Source organism: Chamaea fasciata, unplaced genomic scaffold (genome assembly GCF_029207755.1).
Source record: "Chamaea fasciata isolate MVZ Bird 193981 ecotype frontalis unplaced genomic scaffold, bChaFas1.0.hap1 SCAF_6, whole genome shotgun sequence".
NCBI lineage: Eukaryota > Metazoa > Chordata > Aves > Passeriformes > Sylviidae > Chamaea > Chamaea fasciata.
Genome location: NW_027094091.1, coordinates 72512421 through 72525284, shown reverse-complemented (window position 1 = coordinate 72525284; position 12864 = coordinate 72512421). Strand labels below are relative to the sequence as shown.

The 12864-nt window shown below is 43.4% G+C and overlaps 1 protein-coding gene across 2 annotated transcripts in view; it reads right to left on the bottom strand.

Annotated features, from left to right (window-relative positions):
• The window catches only part of SYNPO2 (synaptopodin 2), a 78727-nt gene that overhangs the window by 15517 nt on the left and 50346 nt on the right, over positions 1 to 12864 (bottom strand). For both annotated transcript variants that reach the window (XM_066184867.1, XM_066184868.1), the window contains exons 2-4: positions 11400 to 11551; positions 6394 to 7184; positions 1126 to 3311 (exon numbers count right to left, since the gene is read on the bottom strand). In XM_066184867.1, the coding sequence (XP_066040964.1) occupies positions 1126 to 3311; positions 6394 to 7184; positions 11400 to 11551 (3129 nt within the window). The remainder of the gene's footprint in view (positions 1 to 1125; positions 3312 to 6393; positions 7185 to 11399; positions 11552 to 12864) is intronic.

The following is a 12864-nucleotide window of genomic DNA, read 5'->3' as shown; positions in this document are numbered from 1 at the left end:
GAAGCACTGTAAAGGCCCAAGAGAAAATAATGAAATGTGTACAAGAGGCCAGTAGGAAGACATGGTCATAATCATGATTTACTGGTAATTTCTGTGGCACACACTACTCTGGGAGCAAGAATCAGCACGCTACTCTATAGATAGCCCTCCAGTTCTTAGTCACTGTGCTTTCACAAGAAACCGGTGCGTTAGATTGCAGCAGCAAGACCCAGCTCACCTCTCTGAGTGCTCAATAATTTTGATTTACAGGCTTCTATCATACTTGCTGGGTTCAAGGCAAACTCTGGCTAAAAATATGCCTGCATGTGGGATGTGGAATTTCCCCAAAATGGGAAATTTTAAACAATTTGTCCAGCTGTCTTTCCACCTCTTTTTAGTCTTCATAACACTCCAGCATCTCTTATAGCACGTTCTCTGTGAAATCACAGAGGCAATTCATGATTTTGGATCACAGCTGATCCATGTAGCTTACAAGCTAAGCCCCTGGCTGATCAATGAGATTCCTGTGGAAGGACCTTCGAGCCAGGACAGATTCTGAGTGAATTCCATGAGGCTCTGTGCAGGCCAAAGGTCTATCCACTTGTGTTCTACTAGTGACCAGTCAGAGTCTAACACTGTATCTATTTTATGCTGTGTTAATAATACATATTACTATTAGTTAATAAGGCACTTCTTAAAAAAAAAAAAACAACCACCAAAGTCCTCAAATCCCTGGGTAATTAGAACACCGCTGGGGAGAGGGACAGGAAGAAAGCTGTTCTCTGTTAATTTGACATACCAGGAATATTGCTCACTGTTTCTATTGTTGTAGTCCTAAAGCAAAAACCTAGTGTCCTGCTCACCTCACACAATGGTACCTCTCCATTTCAGGATGTCATGTCTATAAAGCACCCAATAAAATGCATAAATGTGCTAAAATTTTTGATCTATTTTGATTCCTTTAAAAAGTTCAAATATTTTGGACCCAGATTTGAGGTGATACATCTGACATTCTTAAGTAAGCTAAGGAATACCACTGGCACAGTCTGTGTGCCAGGTGATCACTGCAAACCAGTGACTGCAAGCAAAATGGACACTAAGTTTTTGCTACTGGCTTTACTCTTGAATAACCGATGGCTTCCACACCTGTGCAGTGACGCCAGCTTTCTTGGCTGAAAATTTTGGCCTCGGAGCAGTAAACAAAGAGGACGTGGTGGCTTCTGGCTTAGAAAAGGCAGAGTAGCCTGTGGGTGAATATGATTCATTTCCTGGGAGAGAGGCGTTTGACGGGAACAAAGGTTGGGAGCCGTAGGCTGGCACGGAGTACACCGAAGAAGGCCGGGCCCTGGTGGGAGAGCCAGCACCAGGTGGAAGGTAGGAAGGTAAAGGCAGCGTTTGCTTTGAAGTGGACAGCTTTGATGTCTGCTTCATGGCAAGGCTTTCCTTAGGAGGTTGGAAGGTAAATAAAGATGGATCGAGTTGGTAAGGTTGATGTTTCATAATATCCAAAGCATTTAGACCTTTCTTAGGTTTTCTTTTTGTGTTTTTGGTAGCAGCAGCGGCCTTAGAGGAAGGCTTGGTAGCAGCAGGAGGGTAAGATGGGCAGTGGATGGGATTATAAGCAACGGGTGGAGGTGCTCGGACATTGGATGAATATTTCCAAGAAGCTGGTAAAGATGGAGTTGGAGATGAGGCTCGTGCCATGTTTGCCTGCACAGTCTCTGAATCCACCACGTACTTCTCCATTCGGGAATGCCTCCTGGCGAACAGCTGTGCTCCTTTCCCACTCATAGCTGGTGGCATCTCGAAGGGAGGCTTTGTTTCTCCAGCACTTGGGGTGACTGGTGTTGCCTTGGGGGCAAGGTTTGGACTCGCCAGGCTGGCCTGAGGCCCTTTGAAAGGACCAGCAAGGTCCAGAGTGCTTGGGGGATGGACGGGAGAATGAGGATACTGTGGAGATTTGGGTGGTGCAGGATATGCTGCCTGAGGTGAGGCTGGTGCTGGGAAAGAAGGAGGCTTGTTGGAAGCTGCAGCTGAAGGCGACCAAACTGGTGAAACTGGAGTACCAGCAGAAGGAGACACCTTGAGTGAAGGCTTTGGAGCAACAGGAGGAGGGGCCTTTTGTTTAGATGCTTGAGTCTGCATGAAATTGCAAGCTTCTGCTCCCAAACTGAGGTAGTCTTCTTCAGGTCCTGACTCAAAACCAGCTCCAGTCCCTTTTTTGCCCTCTGCATTGTGTACAAGGGACAGCAGGGCAGGATTAGGACTTACTTTGGGGGCGTCTTTGAAATTGAACATAGGTTTGGAAGTGCTTCTTCTCTTGGCCTCCTGCAGTATCCCGGTTCTTTTGGCTGGCACGGCAATCCTCTCATCCCTGGACGCAATGTGTTCCGTGGGCTCAGTGGCTGCCCATGCAGGTGGGGCAGCCTTGCTGGCCACAGGAGCTGAGACAGGTCTGTAGAAAGCCTCAGCTGGTGGGCTGACAGAGCAGTAAGGAGGTGGTGCTGCAGCATCTGAAAGGGGACTGGTGACATTTCTTATGGGTGAAAATGGTGCAGCTGCTCGGTTTTGAACTCCAGAAGGGAAGGGTTTTGCTGTTTTATTCAAAGATGCTGGCTTTTGAGTTCCAGAGGACTGAAAAGAGAGGTTTGTGCCAGGTGCTAAGCCAAAGCCATTTTGTTGTACCACTTTGCTGTGGCTCTGGCTCACGTCTGTGTAGCTTTTGCTCACACAGGTCTGCTGTCTTGACATTTCCTCCTCTTTTGATTGATAGATGGAAGAGCTCACTTTCTGGAAGTTCTCTGTCATGTTGGTTTCCCTGTGCTCCTCTGTCTGCACTGTGCTTGCCTTCATCTCCTCTTGCTCCGCTGTAATCTGATCCATCCTCTGCCGCCTCTTGGCAAACATGAGGGCCCCTTTCCCTGTGCTGTCTGCAAGCGTCTGCATCTCCTCTCCACTTTTTGTCTTCTTTTCCACCTCAAGCAGACCACTGTCCCAGTCAAACGTCACGATCTTACCGTCCTTGTCAATGTCAGAGAAGAAATCTTCATCTATTTCCGACTCACTCGTTGCAAGCAAACTCACCTCAAAAGTGTTTTCCTTGTCTCCCTCTTCACCTTCACCCTCTTCCCCCTCGTCCTCGTCACGTTCCAACTCCCCAGTCCCGTAGCTGACTAAAGTGTATTTCCTCGCCCTTTGGCGGCGCTTCTTGAACATCAACACCCCCTTGGAATTGGGGTTGGGAGCTGCCGTCAGCAGCAGTGCAATACTTTTACATTTAGATTTGGCTTCTTTGACCTGCTTCTCCGACAGGCTCTCACTTCGTCGGAGCCCTGTGGAAAGATTCAAAGTGCACGTTAAATTCATGCAGCCTGCAAAATTACAAGGAGACTATTTGGGTGCATTTTCCTGTACTGAAATTTATTAAATATGAAAACATTTCTTTTGTATGGAAAGTTCATTGTACTTGAGTTTTTCTCACAGTACCAGCCGTGTTATAAAATCCATACTCAGCATTCCTTGGAGACACACCCATGCGAGTTCAAAGGCTACATCACTTTCTTTAGCACTCTCTTTGCTCAACAGGAACATTACATGTGCCTTTATTTCTAGCATTCTTAATTTTTATTCCCAGCACCAACAGGCAGGTGATATTTTCTCATTTATTCAGTTTCTGGTCTGGTATCTTCCAAGTATTTGACTACAAGTTCCTAGGCTTACAGCAGCTATTCCCAGCCAGGCAGGCCCATGACTGTTTAATATCTGAGATCAAATGAAACTGAGTGGATTCTGACAGTGGCAGCAGCTTCTGCCATTTAGGTGTTTATTTTACTCCTATAAATTGCAAACTCGCTAAAAGTCTGTATGCAACTCTGTATTAGCTCTTTAAAAGCAAGTATACATCCAGAAGGGCATACACAGAAAATATTAGCAGTAACTTTCAGCCCCTTGGTAGATGTGGGAGTTTGTCCATGGTACTTAATGAAAGCAGGTTTCAGTCTTTTAACAAGCATTACTTGCCTGAAATATAAGTTCCGTAAGATATAACATATACAGAATATTTATTTTGGAAATGTGGCAAGAGTGAATACACATTTAAGTGCAGAACCAAGGAGACTCAACTAACTCCTCGAGGGTATTTATAGGAGTATCAATGACAATATTTCTGAAAGCATGAACTACTGGTTTTCATCAGGTCATGTGAGGGAGGAACAGATGCAGCTGCAAAGCTGCTGGGTGCACTGGACATCAGTGTGACTTGTAATGGAACATGGAGCATGTGCCTCATGGGGCAATGCCAGTCAGGTGCTGTCCCTGCTGCTTTCTCTTCCTCGTACTCTACCACTGAATCTCATCAATGGCAGTCTCAATGGCTCCTCCCTTCACAAAAGCTGAAATTTAAAGCTATTCCTGACTAAATCAATAGTCACAAGGAAAAAAACATGCCTCTGATAAAAGAAAACAGAACAGTAAATTATTTGCTATCTTTTGCTGGCATAAATAAAACAAATTTATTAAAGAAAGCTATGCTGTGTGTTTTCTTGTCATGATCCTTTTAGCCATGTCAGTAGATGGAGTCTGATACTTCTCCTATTAAAGACAGTTGGATTTTCTGCCACTATGCCAGGTGACTGCACAACTGGATCAGTGGTCCTCACAAGAATCTATGAAAGAGAAAAGAGCATGGCACCCAAACCAGTAATTTGTAATACTTTATTGTTGGAAAGCCGAATCACAAAATCCTTGGCTCCGTCCTGTGACAATCCAATTGCTTACAATAGTCACTGAAGGTTTTTTCCAGAACTATGGGTTTTAGTGTTAGAGCGCTAGCTATTCAGGTAAACATAATCTGAATAATATTTACGGAGAAAATTTCTGCTAAAGAGATCAAACACCCATAATACCAGTTCTTCTCCAGTTCAGACTTAAATGCTGCATTATAATTTCTATTTTTGCAGAAAACATGCATAGTATTTGCTACACACAAATTTGCTGCTGTGCTTGGAAATTTATTTTTTTCTAATGTGGAGATAGGATAATAATAATAATAATAATAATAATAATAATAATAAGGCAAAAAATTGTATTAAATCAGTGGTTCCTAAGGGTAATGACCCTTAGGAGTTTAGAAGAGACTGTCATAGTTGGTGTGGGAAAAGGACAGGACTTCTGTTCTTCTTGAAAGAAGAGTTTATCATGTAAAAAGTAGTTCATTTTTTGTGCCTTTTAAGACAGGCACTGCAAGTAATTCCCTAAGAAATGCAGGCACAGTCCCACAGTTGGTTCTGACTTCACAGCCAAAATGTGAAGCATGTGCACTTTTCTTTCATACTTCATTTAATATGGCCAAAATATGTGGGTTGCATACAGACACTTAGGCATAAGTAACAGCCTAATCCACTTGCCAATGAGACACAAATGGTTATCATGCTAAAAATATGCTTCCAGAGGAATTAGCAGTGGGTTAGTAGAGGAGTTCCAACGCTGCATATGAAATAGTTTGTTGCTACAGTATCTCACTGCACACATTCAAGCACCTTTGACATACTGCTACTAAATCCCCAGACAGGATTCTTCACATTGTTGGGAAGGAGCAAGCAACCAATAGAAAGGTCCCAGATGAATAAAATAACAAAAAAAAAAATAGATAAATTAATAAATAATGTATGTCTACACCCAGTTAATCAATATTAGCTCCAGTAGCAACTTTGCTTCCACGTGAACTTCTTGGACACATTTTGAAGCTGACCTCTGGGTCTGGGAGTCATGAGAAATAACATGTTCACTTTACAGTCTAGAGAAGGCTGACAAAACCAAAAGGATCATGTAACAGTTATACACATGCTGGTGTCTGTCAAGATCTCTTCTGCAGACAACATCAAGCTTTGCTGCTAGACTTTTTTATTAACTTTTCAAAGCAGTGGCATGGCTTTGGTTTTAGATGATGCAAATGACAACACAAAGCTTTTGCTATAAAAGGGGAAACCCACAGGATTCACTTAGACATCTGCAAGCAACTTGCTCTTTTTGTTAATATTTTACAGATTGCCACTGGATATGAGTTAGAAGACCAGCAGAGTTCAGCCCTTTCTGGAGATGGAAGTATTTTTAGTTGGACAAAGTCAGGAGTTAATTTCAAAGTGGAAGTCTACTAAGCAAAGTTATTCGGTGCAGTTAAGGCATGGGTACACTCTTGGCTCATCACCATGAGCATTGTATCACCCTGAAAAAATATATAAAGCAAGAACAGAAATGTCATTTAAAAGAAAAAGAGAGAGGGAAAGTTAGAAAACTGCAGAAAAAAAAAAATCTCCAAACACTTTTTTTCTTAATGCATTCTAAATCCTGAAATTATATCTAAAGCTACAAAAGATGTCCCCGGGCAATGAAAATTATAAGATGGGACATACTCACTTGCGTGCCTTGCCCTGTGCTTGAGAGGTCTGTGTTCCTTTTCCGAGTGCTTGCTCTCTTCTCCCTGCACTGTGGCTTCTGGTGAGATTGCAAAGGAGAGGAGGGAAGGAGGTGCTTCTGACTGCCCTCCTTCTACTTGAGAATCAACACACCCCCTTTCAGACGGAGACCTGGGCGCTTCCTTCTCCCTGTCTGAGCAGTCTAGGATCACCTCCACCCTGGGGATAGATGGAGCTGCACCTTGGATCCTCTTGACCTCCTTGCTGCTAGAAAAGTGGACCACTTTGTTTGACCACTGGATGTTGCCCTCCTTCACAGCCAGGGGAACGGCGATGAGGGGGCTGCTCCCATCCTGTTGGGCACTGGCTCCTCTGCCTGCAGGGGGGCACTTTTCTGTCCCCAGGAGAGTCACAGCAGGAGCATTGGTGGCCTTGTGCATGTCCTTTGAGAGGGACAACTGCAGCTCAACCATAGCACCTGGCCTTTCTTCTGTCGTCCCTCTGCCAGCAGCCTCATCTGTCACGATCACTCTGGGGGTGCCTATCACTTTAGGAGGAATTCTGTGGCTTTGTGGGGTCTCTTGTTTTGTTTCAGAAAAGTGTGTGTTGCTTTCTGCTGCTCCGTGGTGAGTCCCACTGTAAATCTCTGTGATGCATAAATCTCCACGGGGTATCTCTTGTGCTGTGTTCACTTGCAGTGTGGTGTTCTCCCTATAGTCCTCAATTTTTATGTTCTCGTGTTTTCCATTTTCTCTTTCAGCAATCAAGGTTTCATTTATTCCACTGGAGGATCTGCACATACATAAACAATTCAAGAAATTAAGCTGCTGTAAGCAGAGCCATTGTAAATAGAGTTCAACAAGCAATTTCTGCATAGTATTTGCCCACCCTAATTAATTGTGGCACCTTCTAGCAGGTCCACTTAGATAGAAGAATTTTCCAAGAATGTAGAGGACTTAAACAGAAGCATCTTTGTATCTTTCAAAATTCTTCAACTTAGCAGTCCAGTAAGAGGGAAATTACACGACACTGGTAAAACTATGACCCTACTACTAACCTGATACGTGGAATTGCACCCTTCTTAATATCAGTGTACTTTCACAGACACATTTCTGTTATAGGGCTTCCAGAGAAATGCTGCTGAGACTTTTGAGACAATACTTCTTCATATTTCACAGGTCTGTGAGAAAATTAACTTTGCATAACACCAGAGGAGTGGTTAATTTTTGGCTCTGAAGCCTCTACTGCAGCTGTTTTAGGCACCATCCTTGCATGTTGTTCCTGTCCCAAATCATTCACTGTCTAAGGAATAGAGAAGTACTGGATAAGGATCAGAAGGAGGGAAATAAATATTTGAAATACACATTTGAAGAATTCCTGTGAGGATCATCATCCTTATATGTCATGGATTAATTGAAATATTCTGGGCCTGTTCCAGTGACCCAGCATAAAAGGGTAGTGAACCTATACAGTAGTTCCTACTTATTTAAAAAGATATTATTTCTAACTGGAAAAGGTTATTCTTGCTTGTGAAACCTACAGTATATGTCGGTGTAACTCCTTTTTCTAAACTATTCATTCCTCTGGCCCAGTTAAGCTGATTTACTGCTGTTAGGACACCTGGTGTACTCTTTAGCTCCTTCTTTCAGTACTCTGGACCATATTGACTACTACTAATTTGAGGAGAAACCTCTGTACAGCAAGGCTACAGCATGTTATAATGAGTTTCCACCTTCTAGCAGGTAGCAAAGCACTTTTTCAAATTAGAGAAGTGGTAGGTGTCCCTCATGAAGTATTAATATCAAGTACTATGGCGATTTTCAAAATCAAAAGCAGCCCTGGATATTCTGAAACTTTGGAACCCCCTAGAAATAAAGGCTGGAAGAAGCAGCAGAAGGAATAAATCTGTCAGTGTGCTGAAGAAACTTCAATATCACTTTCCTTTTAGGCATGCAGCTTACTGCTTGTGGTAGTCTGGGTCTGCCTCAAACAGCACAAAATGTGTAACATCTATTTCACCACATATGAGACTTGCTAAAGGTCAGACAGATTTTAATTTAGGGAGCTCCTTGACAGTGCTGCTGGATCCCATCGGATGCTGCTATTTGGATGATCAATTGTACTGCCCTTGAGCACAGATAAATTACAGAAATCTGTAAACATTTCCTTGTAAGATATAGACTGGGGGCTGGGCCAGCTAAATGTTAGCCTTTATTGGTAGTTGAATAATTGTGTGTATGTGTGGGAGAGAAAGATTTCCACCTTAAAAGGCCCTTGCTACGTATGGATATACTTCTACTCTATATAGACATAATTGTGTATCCTCTGTCAAAAGGCAGAATACCGCGTATGATTTCTTTTTTGTCAAATTATTGTTTCTGTTTCAGGCCTTTCCAGCTCACTGCAGGAACAACAGCCCTGGTGTAATTCCAGGAAGGAAGCAGAACTCCTGGAGTCAGCCCGGCAGGCTTTGTTGCAGGCTCGTGTTTTACTCCCTACATGGTGTATTTCATGTCGGCATCCACTGAGCGCTCCCTTCTTGCCCCTAGAAACGTTCTCTCCAGATTCAGCAGTAGCCCAGGAGCTGCTAACACTGATGTGAGAAGGGCAGGCTGGCGTTTCGGTGTCTGTCTCCTCTCTCCACGTTTCCCGGATCCATGTGCTCCGCATTTGCCGGGAAGGTCAGCGAGATGCTCCCCCACACGGCATCTGGGAGTGCCCGCCCTGGCAGGGTGTCGCTTTCCTCTCATCCCGTAAACCGAGCATTTTCTGGGCACTGCTGCTGCTCAGTAACTCACTGCGGCTTACAGGGCATTGAGAAAACTTTTGGTGGACATCAAAGGCCAAGTAGCGTTTTAGAAACTACTTTTAAAGCCCAATTTTCCTCCCTGTAAGATTTGTAAGGGCAGAATTAATGGTCAACAATTAATGCCTGTGAAAATCACATCCTTCATGGAAAAAGTTCAGGGACAGCTAGGAGCTTTCCAGCGGAAAATATTCTTCTCTGCTAACAAAAGATACTTAGATGTAAAGATCACCAGTGGAATACTTAAATTATTCTTTCCTCCTGCTTTCCAGCATTTTCTTGAGGTGGCTGCTAACACGTGGCTACTCAGGAGAGGAAAGATTTGCTACTCATTGCTCTCAAAGGACGCTAAAACACTTCCTGAAAAATCCTTCTGGGGGTAGTTGTGAGGAGAATAGTACCCACAAACGAGGTGGGAGGGGAAGAGAAGTGTTTCAGTCCATTCTCACATACCTGGGAAGATACAGACAGCAGGGGCTGGGGTTTGGGAGAGATGAGTTGATGAGAAGAAATTTAAAGATTCTCACAGTGAATTTCTTTAGAACATTTTAGTCACTTTCAGTGTGTTAAACAACTGCAATTTTCCTAAAATTTCTGACATGGTTTCATTCCATTAAACACTGAATTATGTGGTATAAACACTGATTTTCAGGACATGCCTTGCTGTTCACCATGCATTCAAGCAATGGAGAGTCCCTTTCAGCTGCAGCATCCTGTGGCCTTCAGACAACTGAAATATCAGTTATGGAGCAGCAACAGGCAGGAGTCAAAGTATGTGGGGCTATTTCTATGGCTGAAGAGAAGACAGCTGCTCAGCCACAAATATCATTCTTACAAGTGCAGTTCCAATAGCCACATTATGAATTAAAACCAGAAGAATGCAGCTATCACATGAGGAACACTCAGCTGGTCCCCTGCTGAACCAGGAGCAGGAGCTGTGCGCTCTGGGGAAGGTAAGCTCTAATCCTCAGCTACCACTGGCCCCCTGATGCTGTCACACTGACCCATTACTGAGCCCCAGACAACACGTACAGACAGGCCATGCAAAATGTCTGTTATGAATAAAATGAGCACTCCTTGAGAGCATCTAGTCTTGAAGGCAGACTGTCACTTTGCACTGCTAGGCACTTGAGAAAAGCTCCTTTGCGCAGGTTGCAGGAACCATGAGGAATTTCACATGCTGTGTAGACATCCCTGGTAGCCAGAGACAAGTGCCTGTTTTAGCCTTTCCAGGGGCACTGCTCTGGTGGATGTCACGATGAATCCTGATCCTTTCCTGGTCCTGCCTGCGAGAGGGAGCTGCAATAGCTCTGGGGGGAGCCTTAAGTCCTTACAAGGAGTGTGGGAGGTTCAAGACTTTTCTTCCTCTTCCTAGTCCCACTGAAGGAAATTCAGAGTTCATCCTGTCTGAATTCCCAGTCTGGGGAGAATGTGCTTTACTGGAGGCGGCTCTGAACTCAGGTTGCATTTATTACACTGATGCCAGTTACTGAGCAGGCATTGGAATAGACTCATGTTCAGTGAGCAGTAATGCTGGGCTGCTTGCAAATTTCCATGAAGCTTCTCTGCTCTAAGAAACTCAAGGCATTTTCAAAGAAAACTGAAATTCCCTCTCACTATTTTACAAAGGCAGAAACTGAGACCCAGAGAGCTGTGACTTCCCCCACCTCATCTAGTGAGGTGATAACAGCTACAGAAATAGAATTCATGACTTCCAGACCCTCTCCTCCTCCTGGCCACTAACACATTTTGCCACCCAAGAAGACCATTTGCCATGTCATCATCAAGGCATATCTGGATAACACAGTTTCTCCATCTATACAGCCTTTGTTTTTTGTAAGCCTCACTTCCCTATCTGTGGGGAATAACAACACTTCACTTCTTCAAAGGGGTGCAGAGAATAACTGAGTTCAAGGCTCTGCAGTATGCATATATGGTAGGGGACACCTTGCAAATATTAATACTTACATTTGCAGACTGTACTATTAATTCTGTGCCTGACCGCTGCTGTTCAAATTATATACATTAATTCCTTCAGCTCAAATTCTCTGTCTTCCTTTTCCATCCAAGCAGAGTTACAGACATTAACAACAGGACTATCAGAACCTCTCAATATAAGTCTGCAAAACGAGTGTGTTCAAAGCCAGCATTTTCCGGGTGATTCACTGAATTACACCAAAGCATCCTGAGCATTCCTGTACCTCTTGATAAGCATCTGCAGGACGTCAGTCAGGCTTTCCATCAGAACAATCACTTCAGCATAGCTTAGGTCTCCACAAGGCTTGCCGTTGATAGACACCACCTCATCCCCCTCGCACAGTCCAGCCTTGGCTGCTTTGCTTTTGCTGCGAACCTACAACGAATCAAAAACAAATTCCAAATTGCACAATTAGTGTTCATTTGAAACCAGCAGCAACCGTGTCCTCAGCATACTTTTTTTTCTGTGCGGAAGGATCAATAATATTGATCATAAACAGATTCACAGTAACACAAATTAATAACTTGTCTCAATTGAGAGAAATACTATTCTGGTCAATAATAATACAAAACCTTCTGCTTTACTGAACTTACGAGCTAGGTGTCAAACAGGCTGCATTAATTCTTTTTAAACTGAGAGACATGGAAGTTTGGGACAGACAACAATCAATTGATCACAGTTTAGCCGAACTGCAAAAAAACCCTCATTAGTTTCTCTGAAAATGAAGACTACTAAGAGCTGGATTCTGCACTGAGACTGTAAAAGAAGAGTGTGTAAATTCAGGCCTCTCTGGGGAGAGTATCAATATCTACATGCTGGTCACTTTTTCCTTAGATGCCCAACTGTAGTTTTAGTCTCCAAACTATAGACATCATCACCCTGGAGATCCTAAATTCGTGCTTAGTCATGTGAGTAAGTGCCCATATTTATTAAAGCATGCCTGTTATGGTTTAAACTTCCCTGTTAAGTTCTCATTCAAGAATGTGCAGCTCATTTTTTGCAGTTTTACTCCTTTTTCCACTGGCAGCATGTTATAACTTATCACAGTCTTTGCATAACAAAAACCAGACATCTCTAACACAAGGTATGCCTACAGTTGACGGCTATTTTTGAAGTACATATTTGGCAAAGAGTGTGTTATATTAACCAGAATTCTTGCACGAGTCTACTTTAGAATGGCATATACATATAAAAGGGCTGGCCTCGAGTTCTTGGATCTCAATCTTCTACCTGTTGGTGTGAGTACTTTGGCCTTATACCATGTCCAGTTGTTGATTCAGTGCGTTACCCTTGTTAATTCTCATAGTGTTTTCTTGAACATTTTTAGAGAAGTAGCATTTCTACCACACTCACAGTAGCATTGTCAGTCCCTACTGGCTCCAGGGAAGCTACTTCTGATGCACTCTGGATCTGAGGGTGGAAGTGCCCCGCAGACTCATGGAATTGTCCCAGGTTTTCTATTAAGCCACTGGGCTGGTATGTAAGGTGCATTTCAGAAAGGAAGTTCCTTAGAGTCAGGATGATGTGTGGTACAACGGTAAGAGTGCACATTTTTCTGTGGCAGGGCCATCATATCTATCTTTACTGTTTCAATTTACACATTCCCATATGTCACATTATGGCTCTTGGAGCAGTGAGGGAACAGAAGTCTGGTGCATACAGAAGCCAGTTTCTACCTTGCAGAGTTA